The sequence below is a fragment of the Aquarana catesbeiana genome, linkage group LG01 (assembly GCF_042186555.1).
Source record: "Aquarana catesbeiana isolate 2022-GZ linkage group LG01, ASM4218655v1, whole genome shotgun sequence".
NCBI lineage: Eukaryota > Metazoa > Chordata > Amphibia > Anura > Ranidae > Aquarana > Aquarana catesbeiana.
In genome coordinates, this window is record NC_133324.1 from 545,963,443 (window position 1) to 545,987,826 (window position 24,384).

At 44.4% G+C, this 24,384-nt stretch overlaps 1 protein-coding gene across 1 annotated transcript in view; it reads left to right on the plus strand.

Moving 5' to 3' along the window:
* Positions 1-525: 525 nt before the first annotated feature.
* Positions 526-24,384, plus strand: part of DOHH (deoxyhypusine hydroxylase) — a 54,408-nt gene continuing 30,549 nt past the window's right edge. The window contains exons 1-2 of the mRNA XM_073595282.1: positions 526-908; positions 22,678-22,754. Coding sequence (XP_073451383.1) covers positions 632-908; positions 22,678-22,754 — 354 coding nt within the window. The 5' untranslated portion in view covers positions 526-631. The remainder of the gene's footprint in view (positions 909-22,677; positions 22,755-24,384) is intronic.

Below are 24,384 nucleotides of genomic sequence, written 5' to 3' on the forward strand. Positions count from 1 at the left end.
CCTCCTGGATCTCATCCCTTGCAGATCTCGCACATGCTCAGTGCAGCACAAGCAGTGTAATAGGTTTCAGGTCAGGTTTCCATAGCAACGGCAGTGTCAGAGGAAGTTGCCGCCCCTTCCCAGAAGGCATTGCAAACAGGAAATAATGCGATGGGCCGCGGCCAGAGGAGGAAGTGAAAAATGAATACAGCAGATATACAGTAGGTGCTGAGAAAAAAAATAAAAAAATATCCAATTTGTTTACAGTGCACAGTTTAGTGAGGGATGCTAAAGAGTTGTAAAAGTGGGTGGAACTCCACTTTAACATAGTTCTGCAAATACATTATACATTATCTTCCCAGTTCATTGCTTTGAATTTCGTATGATAAACTCTGTATTTTTGCTGCCATAACAGTTGGAGAATTTGATGGAATGATTTTCGTATGTTACACGAAGACCGCGCAGGCGCGGTGCGGCCGCAAGAGGAGTTGATGGCTTTAGTTTTACGTTGCAATCCGACGTGCAGAAGAAAGCCCTTCAAGGCTCGCGCATGCGCAGTACAAGCGACTGTAGTTTTATATAAGTTGGAGATTTTGACAGAACGCCGCCTCTTCTGAACGTAGCGTCACCCACCCGCCGCTCTTCCTGTAACATGGCACCCAGTAAGGCAGACATTGACAGCGTGGGTCGGGTGTTGGTGGACACAAGTCGCCCCCTGCCAGTGCGGTTTCGGGCGCTGTTCACCCTTCGCAATATAGGTGGCCTGAATGCTGTGGAGTGGATCGGCCGTGGGTTCAGCGATCAGTCCGCGTTACTGAAGCATGAGCTAGCTTACTGCTTGGGGCAGATGAGGGACCGGAGCGCGCTTCCCGTACTGTGCTCTGTGCTGAGAGATCGGAGCCAGGAGCCCATGGTGCGTCATGAAGCAGGTGAGAGCTGCCCCCTACTGGACTCACACCGGTTTAACAGACCATAGTCAGATTTTTATTAGGAAAATAAATAAATATCTCTATCTCTAAAACAATTAATCGATTACTATTTACATAATCGATTAATGGGGTTAAAAAAACTAAAATTAACCCTTTAGAGTACAAAGAGCAAATAATTGCTACTGTAAATATTACTTTCCCTGTTGCAAAATAAAAAATGAACCCCTTACAGTAGCGATTATTTGCTCTTTTTGTACTATAAAGGGCTAGTTTATTTTTTTTAACCCCATTATGTTAAACGTCTTAGGCCTGGTACATACCTAATGTGTTTTTTGGTACTTTTTGCAGAAACGCACTACAAATCATTTACCATTCACATCGATGCTTTTTTTCAGCTGCTGCGTATTTGGAAAGGGTCAGGGACTTTTTTCAATGCAAAAACTGTGCTTTTTTTTTTGGTTCAATATATTTCAATGGGGAAGCTGCAGAAAAGCATGTAGTGCGTTTTTTGCAGCAACTTGTGGGTTTTTTTTTTAATCTGCCCAACAACAAATTGGCCAAAAAAAAAAAGGCATAAAAAAATGTAAATCACAGCAAAATCATGTGCGCAAAAAAACAAAACGCACTGCAGAAACAGATCAAAATCAAACTGCAAAGGTGTGTGCCGAGCCTTATACTGGCCACACGGATTAATTTTCAGACGAGAATATTCAGATAAAAAATCTTGTATATTCGCTGAATGAAAGAATGTTGTTTGAAATTTTCACTTGTTTTTAACATTCTGTTTTAAAATGAATGTAATTTCTGAACGAAAACCACATACACTGTCTGAAAATTCCTTTGACCAAGAAGTTTTCTATTATTTCTAAATTTTCCCATCACTGTGGTTGAAAACAAACATCGATTTGACCCCACTAATGATTAGAAAATCGAACGAACGTTATTAACCACTTCGCGCCCGCGCTATAGCCGACAGACGGCTGCAGCGCGGACGCTACCTGCCGGGTGGCCATCCCTGGACGTCCTGCTGTTTACTTCCGCGATGCGCGTCAATCACAGCGGCCGTTTACAGTGCGATTGGCGGTGCCAATGAGAGATGATCTCATATGTAAACATATGAGATCATCTCTCATCGCCAGCTCTCCCTCCTCACACAGAGACAGCATGTGAGGAGGGAAAGCGAACCGCTGCAGCGGTGAGCCAGAAGAAGAAGAAAAAAAAAAAAAAAAAACGGAAAAAAAAAGTCAAGTCAGTGTCATCTGTCCCCTGTCCCCACTGTCCCCTGTCAGTGCCATCTGTCATCAGTGCCACATCAGTGTCACGTGTCATTGTCCTGGTGCTCCAGGGCCTTCAAAAGTGTAATAGGTAGTCAACAAGTTAGATGTGCAATTTATGCTCCTTGAACACCTGATGGCGCTCCCTGCATATTGGGCCAGGCTGTGAAAAAGTCCCACACATGTGGTATCCCCATACTCCGAAGGAGTAGTTATTTGTGGAATACACATGCCATGTGAGAGAAATAACCTATTACAATGACAATTTTGTGTGTGTGTGTGGGGGGATCTTCATTTTGCAAAGAATTGTGGGAAAAAATGACAACATCAAAAACCTCACCATGCATCTTACTAAATACCTTGGAATGTCTACTTTCAAAAAAGGGGTCATTTGGGGGGTATTTGTACTTTCCTGGCTTGTTCGGGTCGCAAGAAATGAGATAGGCCACCAGTACATCAGATGTGATCAATTTTTTTATGATTTGCACCATAGCTTGTAGTCTCTCTAACTTTCACAAAGATATGTAGCAGTATATATTGTGGCCAAAATTTATGAAGAAAAATTAATAATTTGCAAAATTTTATCACAATTTTTATCATCAATTTTATCACTAGCAAAGAGTAGATGGGTGACAGTCAGGAGGGGTAGAGGGGGAAGTGCCAGGGAGGCCGATCCAGGACTGGAGCATCCCAATAAGTACGCTCCATTGAGTGACATTGGTGAAACCAGTCAGGGACCAGCACTGCTGGAGCTGAGGGACTCTCCTAGCTGCCAGGGGAAGAACTCCTCCAGTGAGAGTGGGGGGGCAGCAAAGGGAAAGGAAAGACAGATTCTGGTGGTAGGGGACTCAATTCTTAGGACAGAGAGGGCAATCTGTAACCAAGACCTGAAGCGCCGAACAGTATGTTGTCTACCGGGCGCTCGGGTTCGGCACATTGCGGATCTTGTGGACAGATTACTGGGAGGGGTTGGGGAAGACCCGGCTGTCATGGTGCACGTTGGCACCAATGACAAAGTCAGAGGCAGATGGAGTGTCCTAAAGAACGATTTTAGGGACTTGGGAGCTAAATTGAGGAAAAGGACCTCCAAGGTAGTATTCTCAGGAATACTACCGGTACATCGAGCCACACCAGAAAGGCAGAGGGAGATTAGGGAAGTAAACAAGTGGCTGAAGAGCTGGTGTAGTAAGGAGGGGTTTGGGTTCCTGGAGGACTGGTCCAACTTCTCAGTCGGTAACCGGTACTATAGAAGGGACGGACTGCACCTAAATGAGGAGGGTGCAGATCTGTTGGAAATGAAGATGGCCAAAAAAGTTAGAGGGGTTTTTAAACTAGGCGATGGGGGGGGGGGGGGGGGGGGGGTCCAGAGACAGAGATAGCCAGCGCGGAAGATATTCCAGAGGGTAGTATTGGGGGGCATTAGTGGTGGGTTAACCAAAGCACAAAAACACAAGGTGAGTATAGTAGCAAGTCCTAGTTGCAATCTCGAAACACCCAATAAGAGGACAATATGCGACCGGTCTAAACTATGTGGCATGTTCACCAATGCCAGGAGCATGGCGGACAAGATGGGTGAACTAGAGATACTGTTGTACAAGGAGGATTTGGATTTTGTGGGAATTTCAGAGACCTGGTTCAACAGCTCTCATGATTGGCTGGCAAACATTCAAGGGTATACCCTATACCGCAAGGATAGAGAGGGTAAAAAAGGGGGAGGGGTATGCCTATATATCAAGAATAATGTACAAGCAAATGTGAGAGATGACATCACTGAGGGAGCTAGAGAGGAGGTGGAATCCTTATGGGTAGAGCTACAAAGGGATCGAAGCTAAGGGGAAAATAATACTGGAAGTATGCTATAGGCCCCCTAACCCGAGGGAGGAAGTGGAGAAGGATCTTCTATCACAAATTGGATTAGCAGCAAGGATGGGAAGTGTTATCATAATGGGGGATTTTAATTATCCAGACATAGACTGGGCGGAGGGAACCGCGCATTCATTTAAGGCTCGCCAGTTCCTTAATGTCTTGCAGGACAATTTTATGGGTCAGATGGTAGACGTACCAACTAGAAATTAAACATTACTGGATCTACTGATTACCAATAATACAGACCTGATCACGGATGTGGAAATACGGGGCAATTTAGGTAACAGCGATCACAGGTCAATTAGTTTCAGTATAAATCACACAAATGGGAAACATGAAGGGAACACAAAGACACTGAATTTCAAAAGAGCCAACTTCCCTAAACTACAAACCTTGCTAAAAGGCATAAATTGGGATAAAATATTAGGAACAAAGAATACGGAGGAGAGATGGGTTTGCTTTAAGAGCATATTAAATAAGGGCATTAGCCAATGTATCCCATTGGGTAATAAATTTAAAAGAGCGAACAAAAATCCTGGATGGCTTAACTCCAATGTAAAGATGCATATAAAAGCAAAGGAGAAGGCCTTCAAAAAATACAAGGTTGAGGGATCATCCTCAGCATTCAGACTTTATAAAGAATGCAACAAGAAATGTAAGGGTGCAATTAGGACGGTTAAGATAGAACATGAAAGACACATAGCGGAGGAGAGCAAAAAAAATCCCAAGAAATTCTTTAAGTATGTAAACAGTAAAAAAGGGAGGACAGACCATATTGGCCCCATAAAGAATGAGGAAGGACATCTGGTTACAAAAGATGGGGAGATGGCGAAGGTATTGAATTTATTCTTCTCCTCAGTCTTCACGAGTGAATCGGGGGGGGGGGCTTTAGTAACAGGAAGCACCTCCCATGGTTAACAGAGGACAGAATTAAAATTAGACTTGAGAAACTTAACATTAATAAATCACCGGGACCAGATGGCTTGCATCCGAGGGTACTTAGGGAACTCCGTCAAGTGATTGCCAGACCATTGTTCCTAATTTTTACAGACAGTCTATTGACTGGAATGGTACCAGCTGATTGGAGAAAAGCCAGTGTAGCACCAATATTTAAAAAGGGCCCAAAATACATCCCTGGGAATTACAGACCAGTTAGCCTAACATCAATAGTATGTAAACTCTTGGAGGGGATGATAAGGGACTATATACAAGATTTTCGTAATAAGAACGATATCATTAGCAGTAATCAGCATGGATTCATGAAGAATCGTTCTTGCCAAACCAATCTATTAACCTTCTATGAGGAGGTGAGTTGCCATCTAGATAAAGGAAGGCCCGTAGACGTGGTGTATCTGGATTTTGCAAAAGCATTTGACACAGTTCCCCATAAACGTTTACTGTACAAAATAAGGTCCGTTGGCATGGACCATAGGGTGAGTACATGGATTGAAAACTGGCTACAAGGGCGAGTTCAGAGGGTGGTGATAAATGGGGAGTACTCAGAATGGTCAGGGGTGGGTAGTGGGGTTCCCCAGGGTTCTGTGCTGGGACCAATCCTATTTAATTTGTTTATAAACGACCTGGAGGATGGGATAAACAGTTCAATCTCTGTATTTGCAGACCATACTAAGCTAAGCAGGGCAATAACTTCTCCGCAGGAAAAATGTAAAATAATGCATTTGGGTGGCAAAAATATGAATGCAACTTATACACTGGGGAGAGAACCTCTGGGGGAATCTAGGATGGAAAAGGACCTGGGGGTCCTAGTAGATGATAGGCTCAGAAATGGCATGCAATGCCAAGCTGCTGCTAATAAAGCAAACAGAATATTGGCATGCTTTAAAAGGGGGATCAACGCAAGAGAGAAAACGATAATTCTCCCACTCTACAAGGCTCTGGTCCAGCCGCACCTGGAGTATGTGGTCCAGTTCTGGGCACCAGTCCTCAGAAAGGACGTACTGGAAATGGAGCAAGTACAAAGAAGGGCAACAAAGCTAATAAAGGGTCTGGAGGATCTTAGTTATGAGGAAAGGTTGCAAGCACTGAACTTATTCTCTCTGGAGAAGAGACGCTTGAGAGGGGATATGATTTCAATTTACAAATACTGTACTGGTGACCCCACAATAGGGATAAAACTTTTTTGCAGAAGAGTTTAATAAGACTCGTGGCTACTCATTACAATTAGAAAAAAAGAGGTTTAACCTTAAACTACGTAGAGGGTTCTTTACTGTAAGAGCGGCAAGGATGTGATATTCTCTTCCACAGGCGGTGGTCTCAGCGGGGAGCATTGATAGCTTCAAGAAACTATTAGATAATCACCTGAATGACCGCAACATACAGGGATATACAATGTAATACTGACACATAATCACACACATAGGTTGGACTTGATGGACTTGTGTCTTTTTTCAACCTCACCTACTATGTAACTATGTAGTTTATAGCGCAAAAAATAAAAAACCCAGAGGTGATCAAATACCACCAAAAGAAAGCTCTATTTGTATGAAAAAAGGACAAAAAATTCATTTGGGTACAGTATTACATGATTGAGTAATTGACATTCAAAGTGTGAGAGCGCTGAAAATTGGTCTGGGCAGGAGGGGGGGTTTAAGTGCCCAGTAGGCAAGTGGTTAAAATGAATTTTTTTTTTTTTTTTTTTTGAAGGAAGACATTGTTTTTGTATGGTCAGCATATAATATATTACAGTTCTGTTTGAAAATCTGCAAAACAGTTTAACTTTTTTTTTTTTTTTTTTTTTTCTTTTTAGTAAAAAAATTTAATCTGAGTCTTATGATATTTACTAGATTCAATCTCTAATAGTATATACAGTATATCTCTTCTGTCCGTTATTCTCAGAATGGATTAAAGATTTTACTCCCTAACCATACAGTTGGTTATTTATATTTACCCCTGAGTATAGATATTTAGCCACTTGCCGACCGCCTAACGCAGATATACTGCGGCAGAATGGCACGGGAAGGCAAAATCACGTATCTGATACGTGATTAGCCTCCCGCAGGCATCGCGCCCCCCCCCCCCGGTGCCCGAGGCGGTCGGCATTGTTAGGGGAGTGATGCGTGCTCAGGGGGAGGCCGCTCATTCGTGGCCACCCCCTCGCGATCGCTCCCAACGAATGACAATCTTCCTCTGCTGCTATAATGTAAACAGCGGCAGAGGAAGTGATGTCATCTCTCCTCGTGTCGGTCTTATTGCTCTGGCGCCGAGGAAAGAAGACATCAAGTAAGTCTGCACAACACTACACTAACACTAGTTAGGGAGGTAAGTATTTAGGTTCGCCGTCAGCGTTTTATAGTGTCAGGGACCCCCATATACTACCTAGTAAAGGTTTTAACCCCCTGATTGCCCCCTAGTTAACCCTTTCACCAGAGATCACCATATAACTGTTACGGGTGACGCTGGTTTATTTTTTATAGTGTCAGGGCACACGCATTTATTACCTAATAAAGTTTTAACCCCCCTGATCACCCGGCGGGTGATACAAGTTAGGTTTTAGGGTCAGATGGGGTCTGTGTCGCCCCAGGCAGTGTCAGGTTAGTGCCAGTACCGCTAACACCCACGCACACAGCATACACCTCCCTTAGTGGTATAATATCTGATCAGATCTATACTAGCGTCCCCAGCAGTTTAGGGTTCCCAAAAACGCAGTGTTAGTGGGATCAGTCCAGATACCCGCTAGCACCTGCGTTTTGCCCCTCCGCCCAGCCCACCCAAGTGCAGTATTGATCGATCACTTAGGCCCCTTTCACACTGGGGCGGTTTGCAGGCGGTATTGCGCTAAAAATACCGCCTGCAAACCGCCCCTAAACACCCTCTGCTGTTTGTTCAGTGTGAAAGCCCGAGGGCTTTCACACTGAAGCGGTGCGCTGGCAGGACGGTGAAAAAAAGTCCTGCAAACCGCTTCTTTGGATCGGTGAAGGAGCGGTGTATTCACCGCTCCTAAACCGCTCCTGCCCATTGAAATCAATGGGACAGCGCGGCAATACCGCGGCTATAGCCGCGCTGTACGAGGGATTTTACCCTTTTTCGGCCGCCAGCGGGGGTTAAAACCGCACCGCTAGCGGCCGAATACAGTTGCAAGAACGACGGTACAGCAGCGTTAAAAATAGCGCTGTTGTACCACCGACGCCCCCACCGCCCCAGTGTGAAAGGGGCCTTACAAAACACTAAACACACATAACTGCAGCGTTGGCAGAGTCAGGCCTGATCCCTGTGATCGCTAACAGTTTTTTTTTTTTTTTTTTTGGTAGCGTTTTGATACAGTCGTTAGCAGTCAGGAGCTTTTTTTTTACCTGCGAGTCTCACTAGTGTACCACTAAATTTAGAGGCCAAAATGGCAAATCGAAGATAACACTAGTGACGGCCTACACGTTTCTGAGCATGACAGATAGTGAAGAGGAAGTCGCTCATCTGTCTGATACAGGATCGTATTCTGAGCCTGAAGAGGACAGCGGCTCCATGACAGATGGCTTTGATGACAGCGTTGTGGTCCCTGCCAAGGTCAGGCGTACCAGACCCCGAATTTCTTCTTCTGTCATTGATGTGGAAGAACTGCAGGTCCCTCATATGGAGAAGAGCAGTACTAGCGCCGCTATTCCTTCCAGTGAACTGGCAAGCACCAGTGGCCTAGTACACCGTCGTAGTCAATCCAGCACTGCAGTATCACGTGGTGACGTGGCGAGTCCCATAAGTGCAGTTCAAGCTGGTGAGGTGGCAAGCACAAGTAGTGTCCCGCTGCCACCAAGAAGACGAACACAGGCCCATCGTGCCCATAGTGCCCTTCCTGCTGCATTCGCCAATCCTAATCGGGAACCCACCACTTCTGCAGCACCCGTACTTCCTCCATTCACTGGCCAACCCAGCATTTAGGGCGAAACAGTTGATTTTATGTCACTTGATTTTTATTTGCTGTTTTTCACCGAAGATCTCTATAGATCTATTGTGGACCAAAGCAATTTGTACGCTGGTCAACACATCGCCACTATTCCCCAGTCCTCCCTTACCAGAGATTGGAGACCAATTACGGGTTCCGAATTTAAGCTCTTTCTGGGCCTTTCCCTCAACATGGGCATAACTAAAAAGCGTGAGTTGCGGTCATATTGGTCTACTGACCCAATTCACCATATGCCCTTGTTCTTTGCCTCCATGACCAGGGCACAATACGAGCAGATCTTGCCGTTCATGCACTTCAATGACAAGGAAATCAGTCGTCCTCGTGGAGACCCTGGATATGATCGGCTCTACAAAATTTGGCCCCTCGTAAACTAACTTCAATGTTTTGCAGACTTGTTTACTCCCCATCAAGTTGTCTGCGTTGATGAGTCCCTGATTACGTTTTCTGGCTGCTTGTCATTCAAACAGTACCTTCCCAGCAAGCGTGCCAGAGACGGGGTCAAGATGTATAAGCTCTGTGACAGGGCCACAGGCTATACATGTAGTTTTATGGTTTACGAGGGCAAAGATGGTCACATAGAGCCGACAAACTGCCCTGACTACATAGGAAGCGCTGGCAAGATTGTGTGGGACTTGGTATCACCCTTATTCGGAAAGGGGTACCACTTGTACGTGGACAATTATTACACGAGCGTGCCACTTTTTAGTCACTTGTTTGATCATCAGATTGGAGCATGTGGCACCGTGCGACCTAATCGCTGGGGCTTTCCCCAGCGGCTTGTAGATTCCCATCTTAGGCTGGGGGAGAGAGCCTGCTTCAAGTGTAATAACTTGCTTGCTATGAAGTGGAGGGATAATAAGAATGTTTTCGTTCTTACCTCCCTTCGTGCAGACACGACGGTCCAAATTACTACGGTGACTGGTGGTGTGGCGAAACCCCTCTGTGTCCACGAATATAACCAAAATATGGGAGGGTGGACCTCAATGACCAGTTGTTGGCGCCGTACCTAATTGCCCGTAAGGCCAGACGCTGGTACAAGAAAGTGTCTGTTTATTTATTTCAATTGGCTTTGCTGAACGCTCATGTGCTATACAGAGCTTCAGGACGGACTGGCTCCTTCCTTAAATTCCAGGAAGAGCTCATCAGAGCCCTTCTGTTTCCAGACGGTGCTCCACCTCAACTTCCCCAACCAAATGCAGTAAGCCGGCTGCATGAAAGGCATTTTCTTTATGTCCTCCCGAGTACCCCTACCCAACGAACCCCCCAAAAAAAGATGTCATGTCTGCAGCAAGCGCGGATATAGGCGTGACATCCGCTATTATTGTCCCTCCTGTCCTGACAAATCCTGGTCATTGCATTGGTGAATGTTTTGAACGCTACCATACACTAGTGGAGTATTAGCGTAGGGTACTGCACAGACTAGGCACACTTTCACAGGGTCTCCCAAGATGCCATCGCATTTTGAGAGACTCGAACCTGGAACCGGTTACAGTTACAAAAGTTACAGTTACAAAAAAAAGTGTAAAAAAAAAAAAAAAACAATAAAATAAAAAAACAAATAATTGTTGTTTTATTGTTCTCTCTATTCTCTCTCTATTGTTCTGCTCTTTTTTACTGTATTCTATTCTGCAATATTTTGTTGTTATGTTTTATCATGTTTGCTTTTCAGGTATGCAATTTTTTTATACTTTACTGTTTACTGTGTTTTATTGTTAACCATTTTTTTGTTTTCAGGTACGCCATTCAGCTGCAGAGCGGATTTATTTATCTTGACAGCATTTGCTTCCACGATACATAAAGCCGTGACTCCAGCGCTGTCGGAGGTGATTTCACCACCACAGTTAAAAAAAAAAAAAAAAAAAAAAAAAAGCATATATGCCGAAGCTTAGGGGCGGAGGAGCGATTTGCTCTACCTTTTTGGGGCGGATGCCCCCATGCTCACATTAGTCCACCATTATAAATTTCGCAGTCTTACCTGCGTGCCTCAGTTGTTTGTTTCCTCCGGGCCCACAGGAGCTGCAAAAGAAACGTTTGTTATTTTACTTCAGTCTCTGTGCTAGTTGCAGGAGACTCCCTGCCAGCATCCCATCCAGCCCTGCGGACCTTGGAAGGGCGAGCAGGGGCAGCATATTTGAGCAGTATTGCTCTGCCTGAGATTTCACCCCTACAGAGGGGTCTGCAATCATCCCCCCAAGCTGCAATAATGTGCTGACATTTCCCCCATGCCGCTGCTCAAGGGACCTGCCGCAGTTTTTCACCAGGGAACTCCATGTGCAAATTCTGGAAACATACTCCCAGACATGAAGAGCGTACAGCGGTGTGGGTGCATGGATGCCTCACCCCCTGATTACTGCTGCTGCCGCGCCAGACAGGTGGGTGCCTCACGGCTTATTTTTTGTTCCTCTCCTACCCCCATGATGTCCGCACCCGCCGCCCGCTTGATCGCCGGTGTTTTCACCACGATTGGCATCGTGTACACACCGCAAAACGAGCCTCTCCTCATGGAGGCCCGGTGGGGTGTACCAAGATGGCGCCTGGAGACACTTCCGGGTTAGCGGCCATTTTCCTGGAGCCTGCTTCCAGGAACTCAGAATGGGCTACGGTTACATCACTTCCGGGGGCGAGAATTAAAAAAAAAAAAAGGATTTTTAACAAAAGCAAATATATCAATATAAATGCATACTGCAGCAGAGTCCCCCTCCCTATTGGACCCAAAAGGGAGGATACCAATTGCAGCGGCATGTGCAGGTATATCCACCAACCTGCACAGGGTCAGCTGGGGGTGGGGCCGGAGCATAAGCAGGAAGCAGTTAAAAAGGCCCCTCTAAGCAGAGGATCCTGGTGGCTGACCATGTCTGACGCTTCTCCACCCTGCCCTGCAGATCCTGCAAGCCAGGACAGCTCCAAGGTAAGCCAGAATACTCCAGAGTCTCCTCTGTCTTAACCTTACTGTAAAACTGCCTACTTACAGGCAGCCTTTACCCGCCTACCTCACGGGGACCTTTTTTGTGCTTGATTTCAGGCGAAGACCCCTGAGGAAAGGGAAGTGGAAAGCAACAAAACATGTTCTTCGTGCAGCCACCGGTTTTCCCCAGAATGGGGGGAAAAAACCCCTATATCAAAAATGTATAGACAAAATGGTGGGCAAAGAATCGCAAGGATATCTGAAAGATCTGCTCAGCTCTTTCAAGAAAGAAATACAGAGCACTATGACGGTCAGCTATTAAAAAGTTAGAAGCGCCATCAAGCGTCAGTCAGACCAATACCCCGTCTACCACTGGATATGCGTTCCTTCAGGTAACAGGGAACAGACAGAACAAGAAGAGGATTCGGATGAATCCGAATCAGAGAATGAACTTTGCTCAGACTCGACGAGGAAGATGCGGTTTCAGAGGGCAACTTTATTTCTATCAGAGGATACGAATAGCCTTCTAAAAGCATAGCAGACACGCTAGGTATTTAAGAACATAAATCCGCAGAACTCACTCTCGTGATTTTTGCCGGTGCGGTGTTGGGGGAGATTGGGCGGTCCCGGGGCTCTGACCAAGGTCGTACGATGTCAGGAGGGTTCTGAGCATCCATTAACCATCCAGCTTTTAGCCCATCAGCTGATCTTCTGTACAAGCAAAGGCCCTGGCTGGGTATAAGCCATCTGCCCGACTTTGCTTGCCAGCTGGTAAGCAGGTTTTTCTTAAGGTGGCGGCATGTTTGATTTGGTTCACCCTGTAGTTTGATTCATTAGATTGAACTGTCTACTGATTTACCCACAAGCAATTGTATGGACTTTCCATTTATTAGCGCAGCTTTCTTTATCCTTTTCACAATACATGACAAGATGTATAAAGAACTGCAACCCAGGAAGCCTGTACACCAAACTCTTAAAGATATCTTTAAAAAAAAAAAAAAAAAGAGTGGGAAGACCCAGAGAAAAAACTCTTCATGCCAGCCACAGTCAAACGCAAACCCGTTTGCAGAGACAGACACCAAAACCTGGGCTAAAAGCCCCAAAGTGGATGCTTCTCTGGCAAAAGTCACAAATAAATCTGACTTGGCTTTTGACGATGCGGGTACCTTAAACGACCCCATGGAAATCCAGCAATAGCTTCCACCTGCACAGCCCGGACTTTATCAACCTGGCTAACCCAGCTTCAAGAACTTCTGGAGAGTGACACACCTAGGGAACATCCTTCCACGGGAGACATTTATGGCGACAATAGACCTACAGGATGCCTACCTACATGTCCCCATAAAGGAGGGTCATCAAAAATTCCTGAGGTTCGCAGTACAAGGGCCAGCAATTACGCTGCACCCACAATACACAGCTCTCCTTTTTGGCATCTCCTCTGCACCAAAAATCTTCTCAAAGATAATGGCAGAAGCGTCTAAGACAACAAGGTATTGGCATAATACCATATTTAGACAATTTACTGTTCTTTGCGGACTCAGCAGAGGCCCTAGAGAACAACCTGTGCACAAGTATGTCTGCAAAACCGGGGATGGATAATAAAGGCAGAAAAATCTCACAGATGACCCCAAGCCAGTGAGTGGTTATATTGGGCTATATACTGGACTCCAGACTAACGAAAACCTTCCTAACGGAAGAAAAGAACGAAAAAATCACACAGGCAGTAACCTTCCTAATAAGGGCCAAAGCTATAACAATCAGACAAGGTATGGCCGTACTAGGACTGATGACGTCTTCTATTCCAGCTATCACCTGGGCACAGATTCACACGAGATCTCTACAGAACTACATTCTGTCCCAGTGGGATGGCAGCCACTCATCCCTAGACAGGTCCATTCCTGTTCCAACCACAGTCAAACTAACACTACAATGGTGGCTTAATCTACTTCAATACATTGAAGTCGGGATCACCACCGATGTCAACGCCCTAAGCTGGGCACTTGGAGGGCCTCTGCTCACAGGGAAAATGGACCTCCAAATGGTCCCAAGCCTCCTCAAGCATGAGAGAGCTAAAAGCTGTGGGGGAAGCATTAAAAGCGTTCAGACCAGCAATACAGGGGAGAAACGTAAAGGTACAGTCGGACAACGTCATGACTCTGGTATACCTAAATGGACAAGGTGGGGCAAAGTCCTGAAGCTTAATGAAGCTGACGGAGAAAATCCTACTATGGGCAGAATCAAACAAAGTCAATATCGGGTATCTATCTGAAAGGAACAGACAATGTGCTGGCAAACTTCCTGAGCCGGAAGACCAGAAAACAGACGGAGTGGTCTCTGAACCAAGCGACCTTCACACAAATCACTCAAAAGTGGGGAGTACCCGAGGTAGATCTATTCGCCTCCAAAGCGAATGCAAAATCACCAACATTTTTCTCTCTGGACCCCACAGATGGCAACAGCGGAGTAGACGCCTTCAACCAGAGCTGGGGATGGCAACTATGCTATGCATTCCCTCCAACTGCCACAATACCAAGGGTAATTCAAAAAATAAAGGCAGAGAGAGCAATGGTGATACTAATAGCACCGCACTGGCCACAAAGGGCATGGTTAAGCCACTTGAAAAACTTCAGCATCCAGCCTCAGCTGACACTGACGGACCGGCCAGATCTCCTATCACAGGGCCCAGTCAACCACCCGAAACACAGAATCCTGAAGCTTTCGGCCTGGGTACTGAAGGGGTGAGACTTCAGAACAAAGGATTGTCAGACAATGGGATCAATACCATCCTAAACAGCAGAAAGCCCGTAACTAGGGCGATCTACGAGAAAGTGAGGAAAAAGTTTGTCCCCTGGAACAGAAACAAACCATATTCCAAAAGAGGAATAATCCCAACAATCCTGGATTTTCCACAAGATGGAGCAGACAAAAATATATCCCCAAGTACGCTGAAGGTACATGTTGCAGCACTCTCCTCGTTCATGGACACAAGACTAGCAGAGGACCCGCTGATAAAGTGATTCCTGATGTCACCCAAAAGAGCTAGACCAGCCAAAATGAATAGAACTCCAACTTGGGACATGCTCACAGTACTTAGAGGATTTCTTTCCCCTCCATTTGAACCGATGGAAGATGGCTCAGACAAAAACCTCACCTTAAAGACTGTAATTCTTGTGGCCCTAGTTAGAGGTCGACCGATATGGGTTTTTCTTTGGCCGATGCCGATATTTAGAAATTGCAGTGGCCGATGGCCGATGGCCGATATGTGATGCCGATTTTTTTTTTTTTTTTTTTTTTTTATTTTGGGCTGATATATTAGGCCTATTTATTTTATTTATTTATTTTTTCCCTTCATCTCATAAAATTTAACAGTTAGACCCCTTTCACACTGGGCGTTTTTCAGGCGCTTTTGTGCTAAAAATAGCACCTGTAAAATGGCTCCCCTGCAGTCTCAGTGTGAAAGCCCGAGTGCTTTCACACTGAGGCGATGCGCTGGCAGGATGTTGAAAAAAAAGTCCTGCAAGCAGCATCTTTGGAGCGGTGTATACCACCACTCCTGCCCATTGAAATGAATGCGCACCGCTGCCAAAGCGCCTGCAAAGCGTTTCGGCAGCGGCGCTTCAGGGGCGCATTTAATCCCTTTCTCGGCTGCTAGCTGGGTTATAAGCTCCCCGCTAGCAGCCGAATAGCGCCGCTAAAATGACGGTAAAGCGCCGCTAAAACTAGCAGCGTTTTACCGTCAACGCATGCCCGCTGCAGTGTGAAAGCAACCTAAAGTGATACAGAAAATGTTTTAAATTTAAACATTTATTAAACAAAACAAACCTCCAATCAGTTCACTTGTATGTAGAATTTAGAAAAAAAAACTATATCTTAAATACACAAAAACAGGTAATCAAAACTTTCGGACAAAAAAATGGGCTAACTTTACTGGTTAGTTTTTTTTTTTTTTTTTTTAAATTGCGTTTGAAAGACCGCTGCGCAAATACCGTGTCACATAAAATATTGCAACAACCGCTATTTTATTCCCTAGGGTCTCTGCTAAAAAAAAATATATGTTGTTTGGGGGTTCTAAGTGATTTTCTAGCAGAAAATACAGGCTTTTTACTTGTAAGCAACAAATGTCAGAAAAGATTTAGTCTTTAAATGGTTAAACTGAGAGCTTCTACACACAGAGCTCAGTCCATTCATAAGTGTAAACATTGTATAAATTCAGGTTCTTTTTATCAGATTTGGCAGGCTGCCCAGAGAGGGGAGAGAAGTGCTTCACAGAAGAATACAGACAACTTGTATTGACTTCAGAAGTCATTTGCAAGTCGCGCACAATCGGCTAATGCCGATTAAGAAAAAAACACCAAATATCGGCCGCCGATATATCGGTCGACCTCTAGCCCTAGTATCAGCCAGAAGAGTGAGCGAAATCCAAGCACTGTCTATAATGGAACCATACTACCTAATACATTTAGACAAAATAATTCTCTCTCCAGACCCGGCCTTCTTATCCAAGGTCCCCTCAACATTCCATAGAACCCAAAATATCATCATACCTTTTGCTTCCAAAAACTATGGATAGCGGAAAAAGACACTTACAACAAACTCGACGTGGAAAACATAATTCGAAGGAATGGCAAAGAACGACCTCCCTTTTTGTCCTTTATGCAGGAGTCAACAAAGGGAAACAGGCTTCCAAGAATACCATCAGCAGATGGATAAGAATGGCCATACAGACGTCCTATGAGGCACAAAACCTCACTCCGCCAAGCTGCATCAGAGCACACACAACCAGAGCCTGTGCTACCTCGGTCGCAGAGGAAGCAGGGGCAACTCCAGAGCAGATCTGCAGGGCAGCGACATGGTCGAGCTTCAGTGCCTTTGCAAGGCACTACCGTATAGATCAGCTGTCTGACCAAGACCAGGCACTTGGTCGCAAGGCGCTCCAGTCTCTATCCCCACCCTAGTAAGTATTGCTTGATACATCCTCTCAGATGCTGCCCTGGAAGACGATTCCAGAAAATAGAGTTAGGTACCTGGTAACTTTTTCTAAGAAGTCTTCCAGGGCAGCACTAGTTCCCACCCTTGAAAAGACAAATACCAGGTACAACGGGGGGGCTTTTAAGATCTACTGAGATTTCCTTCGGTGCTTTAATACAACTGAAGCACGCAGGCAAGACTGTGAAATTTATAATGGTGGACTTATGTGTTTCCTGTTCTCAGATGCTGCCCTGGAAGACTTCTTAGAAAAAGAGTTACCAGGTACCTAACTCTATTTTCTCTGGCTCTCCTGTCCCAACAGGGAACCTGAGAATGCAGCCGGTGATTCGGCCAGCTGACCATAGAGCTGATCAGAGACCAGAATGGCTCCAATCATCTCTATGGCCTAAGAAACCGCAAGCTACGAGCATTTCATGACTTAGATTTCGCCGGATGTAAACAGCGCCATTAGGAAAGCATTTTATCACACCGATCTTGGTGTGGTCAGATGCTTTGAGGGCAGAGGAGAGATCTAGTGTCTAATAGACCCCAATTTTTAAAAAAAAAAAGTACCTGTCACTACCTATTGCTATCATAGGGGATATTTACATTCCCTGAGATAATAAAAATGATTAAAAAAAAACACCCCTGTCCCCCCTTGCTCTAGCGCAAAGGCAAAAGCAAGCGTCGGTCTGGTGTCAAATGTAAACAGCAATTGCACTATGAATGTGAGGTATCACCGCAAAGGTCAGATCGAGGGCGGTAATTTTAGCAGTAAACCTCTGTAAATCCTAAAGTGGTAACCTGTAAAGGCTTTTAGTTTGTCACCACTGAACGTTTGTGCGCAATTTTAAAGCATGTCGTGTTTGGTATCCATGTACTCGGCCTTAGATCATCTTTTTATTTCATCAAACATTTGGGCAATATAGTGTGTTGTAGTGCATTCAAATTTTAAAAAGTGTGCTTTTTCCCCAAAAAATGCGTTTGAAAAATCGCTGCGCAAATACTGTGTGGAAAAAAAAAACGAAACACCCACCATTTTAATCTGTAGGGCCTTTGCTTTAAAAAATATAATGTTTAGAGGTTCAAAGTAATTTTCTTGCAAAAAAAAAAAAAATATTTTTTTTTCATGTAAACAAAGTGGCATAAGCTTCTAAATGTTTTGCATAAAATGCCAGGACAGTTCAAACCCCCCCCCCCCAAAAAAAATGATGGCATATGTGGAATTACACCCCAAAATACATTCTGTTGCTTCTCCTGAGTACGGGGATACCATATGTGTGAGACTTTTTGGGAGCCTAGCCGCGTACGGAACCCCAAAAACCTAGCACCGCCTTCAGGCTTTCTAAGGGTGTACATTTTTGATTTCACTCTTCACTGCCTATCAGTTTCGGAGGCCATGGAATGCCCAGATGGTACCCCCCCCCCCCAAATTACCCCATTTTGGAAAGTAAACACCCCAAGCTATTTGCTGAGAGGTATGGTGAGTATTTTGCAGACCTCACTTTTGGTCACAAAGTTTTGAAAATTTTAAAAAAGAAAAAAAAAAATTTTTTTCTTGTCTGTCTTCATTTTCAAAAACAAATGAGAGCCGCAAAATACTCACCATGCCTCTCAGCAAATAGCTTGGGGTGTCTGCTTTCCAAAATGGGGTCATTGGGGGGGGTTGTGCTATCTTGGCATTTTATAGCCTTCAAAACTGTGATTGGTAGTGAGGAGTGAAATCAAATATTTACGCCCTTAGAAATCCTGAAGGCAGCGCTTGGTTTTCAGGGTAGCTAGGCTCCCAAAAAGTCCCACACATGTGGTATCTCCGTACTCCGGAGAAGCAGCTAAATGTATTTTGGAGTGCAATTCCACATATAACCATGGCATGTGTGAGCAATATATCATTTAGTGACGACAACTTTTTGTAAAATATTATTTTTTTTTTTTTTTTTATCATTCAATCACTTGGGACAAAAAAATGTATTATTCAATGGGCTCAACATGCCTCTCAGCAATTTCCTTGGGGTGTCTAATTTCCAAAATGGGGTAATTTGGGGGGGTTTTGTACTGCCCTGCCATTTTAGCACCTCAAGAAATGAGATATGCAGTCATAAACTAAAAGTTGTGTAAATTCCAGAAAATGTACCCTAGTTTGTAGACGCTATAACTTTTGCGCAAACCAATAAATATACGCTTATTGACTTTTTTACCAAAGACCTGTGGCCGAATACATTTTGGCCTAAATGTGTGACTAAAATTGAGTTTATTGGATTTTTTTTATAACAAAAAGTAGACAATTTTTTTTTTTTTTTTTTCAAAATTTTCGGTCTTTTTCCGTTTTATAGCGCAAAAAATAAACTGCAAAGGTGATCAAATACCATCAAAAGAAAGCTCTATTTGTGGGGAAAAAAAAAGGACACACATTTCGTTTGGCTACAGCAATGCATGACTGCGCAATTAGCAGTTAAAGCGACGCAGTGCCAAATTGTAAAAAGTGCTCTGGTCAGGAAGGGGGTAAAACATATATATAATCCAAAAGTGGAACTTATGCTTTAAGGCCTCCTCCCTGGCTCCTGTTTGTGAAACAAAGCTTTTGGGGAGGAGTAGGGGGGGAGCAGGTACCTGCTCCCACTTCCGTTCTGGTCACCTTAGGCGACTGGAAGCAGGAGCTCTCCCTCTTGAAGTCTTCTGGGACACATGACTGGTGTCCTACAAGACTTCAGGGCCAGTCAGACCGCAGCGCCGCTCGCGCATGTGCAGTGGGCACCCAGATGTGAAGCCGCAAGCTGTCACAGCCGGGTGCCCATAGTAGAGATGCCGAGGACGCGGGTAGAACTCGGCTGCGGTGAGCACGCTGCTGGACTGTGGGACAGGTGAGGGGCTGTTTATTAAAAGTCAGCAGCTACACTTTTTGTGGCTGCTGACCTAATGAACAAATGACTTGAACTCCACTTTAAGTCATATAACCATGGCTAAAAAAAAAAGTGGCCATAACAAAAACCCCTTAAAAATGATCTAGATAGATGGATATAGCGCACACTAATCTACAGCCACTCTTCCCTTTTCAGCCAGCAGGGATGCAACAGGAAGCTGGTCACGAGCCTTTCTTCTCCTCCTGCTCCCACCGATATACACATTGAATGGTAGTTTGGCAGCAAAGCTCACACACAGAGCAAAGGCAGGGCCACGGTGCAGTATAGTTTATTAAGATTCGAGCAATAAAACAGCTTAACCACTTCCAGCACACGGACGTCATATGACGTCCTGGGCTTTGGGCGGGTATATCTGAATGATGCCTGTAGTTACAGACATCATTCAGATATTGCCGGCGAATCTCTACACCATAGGAACGATCATAGCGGCCGTTCCACCGCTTGATCGTTCCTATGGGAGGCGAGAGGGGACGTGTGTCGTTTCCCCCCCCCCCCCCTCCCGCCGCCCTCCGGTGCTTGCTCCGACTCACCGTTACGATCGGTGAGGCGGAGAGTGGATCCGCCAGCGCCGGATGTAGATCATAGAGATTTCCGGCGGACCGGATGGTCCCCGGAGTCTCTATGATCGTCGGAGGCCGGGCGCGATGTTATGACGTCACGCCCGGCCTCTCCATTAAAAAAAACGGCGCCGCTTCGGCTGGAAAGCGGCTATCGTTTTATTTATTTATTTTTTTTAATTTCAGACTTCCAAGCCTAGTGGTGAGATATGGGGTCTTATTGACCCCATATCTCATTATTAAGAGCACCTGACAAGTCATATTGCTATTACAAGGGACACTTTTAGGAATAAAAGTGATCAATTTTTTTTTTTTTTTTTTTTTTCAAAAAAGTGTCAAAATAAAATATAATTAACAATAAAAAAAAAAAAAAAAAAAAAAATTTTTTTAAAGCGCCGCTGTCCCCGTGTGCTCGCACGCAGAAGTGAACGCATACGTAAGTCCCGCCCACATATGAAAACGGTGCTCAAACCATACATGTGAGGTATCGCCGCGAACGTTGGAGCGAGAGCAATAATTTTGGCCTAAGACCTCCTCTGTAACTCAAAACATGTAACCAGTAAAAAAATGTCAAGCGTCGCCTATGGGGATTTTTAAGTACCGAACATTGGCGCCATTCCACGAGCTTGTGCAATTTTGAAGCGTGACATGTTAGGTATCTATTTACTCGGCGTAACTTCATCTTTCATAAAATGCAAAAACATTGGGCTAACTTTACAGTTTTGCTTTTTTTTTTAACACAAAACAGTTTTTTTTCCCCAAAAAAACGCGTTCAAAAAATTCCTGCGCAAATACTGTGTGAGATAAAAAGTTGCAACAACCGCCATTGTATTCTCTAGGGTCTTTGCTAAAAAAACATATATAATGTTTGGTGGTTCCATGTAATTTTCTAGCAAAAAAATGATGATTTTTACATGTAGGAGCAAAGTGTCAGAATTGGCCCGGTATTGAAGTGGTTAAAGGCAAAGAAGTCCAGCATATAAAACTCATATGTATGGTTACTGATCAGAACCCAATACAGTGGTGTGACGTCAGCACTAGAGCTCTGCCCTATGCATTTGGTCCTGAATGTCTTCAGGGGCCTCTAGCATCCAACCTCTGCCATGTTTTATGTAGCTCACACTGTCTTTCCACAGTTAGGTTACCTTTTATATAACCGTGGTGGGAACACTGTTACTTCTAGCCAAAGGCTTTGGCTAATTAGTTTTTTTATAGTTTAATTAAAGGCAAAACTTTTTTTAGTTTTGGATAGAGTGGAGGATTAGATTGCTTGTCAGTTTTTATTGCTGTCTTTGCCCCCGTTTAAGGAGATTCCCCCCCCTTCTCTATTTGTCTGGTTTACTATTATTGAAAGTAAATGAAAATCCCCAAATTTGGGGTTCGTGCCCAGAAAAGTAACAGCAGAAATCTCCCAATGGGAACACTAGTTATGGTGACCTGGGGGGGTCTCACTTCCTGTTTGGCTATGGGACAGGATGCAAAGTGAAATTTTCCGCAATGGGACAGGTGGCGAAAAAAAAAAAATCTGATGGATTGTAACCCTCCTTTACCTATAGTTCTACCTTCATTTGCAAACTTGTACTACTTGTCCACATAATTTAAGGTGATTGTAAGCAATCACAGCCCACTCACTTTAAAATTTAAACAAAGAGGCAGAACATTTATGTATGTTTTATGTATTATGTGTGTTATGTAACAAAAAAAAAAAAAATCTCTCTATCTCTCTCACATTCCCCGTGTGTTCAGTTTTTGAGTCAACTTTTATTCGAACAAATACCAGGGTGCAAATAAATGTAAAGACTTTCCATAATACGTGCATGGTCAGTTTTTAATAGGAAAGCAGAGGTACTCACAGGAGCACCAGGGATTTCACACAAAAGAAGCAATACAAAAAGAGCAGGATACTTTTTCATACAAGTACATGGTACAGCAGGCACATATCTGGGATATTAAATGCTGGGTTAACGAACACTGACCCAGCTGTTGCCTATGTATTGTCCTGTTTGTTGGTCACAAACCGTTATAGAAAACCATAGCTATGAACTTTCGCCGTGCTTGTCCAGAAGAAATGAAACACATCTAAGCTCTGGCAAGCTGAGCTGCACTATTCTTTTTGTTTAGATGCAATTTAGCTCTGAAGAACACTTTCCATAATTTAAAAAAAATTATAATTAATAAATCATTCAGCAACATCAGTATCATCATATATCCTTGACAGCTATTCTGTAAAATGTAGATACCTGATTGTTTGCCTCTGACAACACACACTTTGCTCCCCCTTTTTATAAATCCTCCTTATTTTAGCGATCATAGAAATTGTCATAATTTTTTTTTTTTTTTTTTTCCCTGCCTTTTTTACTCACTAGGAGAAGCTTTAGGTGCTATTGGAGATCCAGAAATGCTTGAACTTCTTAAAGAATATAGCGAAGATCCGGTTGTTGAGGTAACAGTCCTTTTCAGAAAGTCTAACTATACAAAACTGACATCTGCAATACTGTATGTTTTCTAAATTGTCGCCTTTATAGTTTTGAATGCGTCTGTATGTGGTTTGCTTGGTTTCATAAAATTAGAGGTTTATAACACATTTAAATAGTTGAGAGAAGTCTGACTTTACCTGAGCCTGATCTCGATCCAGTGTAGGGTTGTCCGATACCACTTTTTTAGGACCGAGTACAAGTACCGATACTTTTTTTCAAGTACTTGCCGATACCGATTACCGATACTTTTTTTTAATGTCACGTGACAGTGTTTCTTTCTTTTTTTTTTTTTTTTTTCATTTACATTTATTATTTTTTACAATTTAATTTAATTTTATTCTTTATTGCACTATGTGTGTGGGTTTTTTTTTTTTTTTTAATCAGCCCTGTTGGGGGGCTTTGGTGAGATATCAGGGGTCTTAACAGACCTGTTATCTCCCCCTTTGAGACAGAGAAAGAGACCGAGGATAGAGATTCCCCAGTCCCTTTCTCTGCAGCCTCAGCTGCACTGAGAATGAATGGAGAGAAGACAGCGGCTCCTCTCCATTCATAAACTGACACATCGTAATCACAGGTGATTACAATGTTTCAGTTATGTGAATAGACAGAGTCAGCTGACTCTGTCCATTCACACAGCGGAGAGAGACAACAGAACGGAGGGGGACAGAAGGCGAGGGGGACAGAGGAAAGCCGGAACGGATGGGGACAGCGGAGGGGGACAGAGGAACGGAGCAGGACAGCGGAGGGGGAAAGAGGAACGGAGGGGGACAGAGCAACGGAGCAGGACAGCGGAGGGGGACAGAGGAACGGAGGGGGACTAAGGAGGATGAGGTGACAGTCAGCGGTGATCGTGTGTGGGGGAGTTACAAGCACCGATCACCGCTGTATGTCACTAAAGCAGCTGAAAGCCGCGGGGGGAGAAGCTTGTAACTCCCCCACGCGCCGATCACCGCTGACAGTCAAGGTATCGGGGGAAGCATCGGGAGCATTTGCCTGAGTACAAGTACTTGGGCAAATGCTCGGTATCGGTGCCGATACCGATACTAGTATCGGTATCGGGACAACCCTAATCCAGTGCTATGTACAGCAGCTCTCCCAACTCTGTCCCCCTCACTGGGCAGCCATTGTCTCCCGCTCCAGTCAATCAAATCCTATGATAATGGTGGGGGTCAATAGATGCAGACAGCATGGCTCGGGAGCAAGCCCACATAAGTTTAGTCTCCCTGCCTCCATAAAAAGCAGCTCTCTATGGGGGCACTCAGCGGTGCACCCCAGAATAGGAAGATCGAGGCTGCAGTGCTCGGTGCAAAACTATTGCACTGAGCAGGTAAAACCTCATATATACGATAGGACTTTGTACAAACTTTCCCGTGAATTTTTGTACAAAGGACGTTGGCCATAAGTTTGTATTGCATACACACGGCAGAACTTTTTCAGGCAACTTTCACCAAATCACGTGGTTTTTCAGCTCTTTACCACCACCCTTTGATCAACTTCTCTATTGTCTGATATTGTGTCATTCTCGCCGCTTTTATTGGTGAGATTGACACCTTGCGAGCCGGGTTCACACTGGTGTGGGGATCTGACTTGGATCCC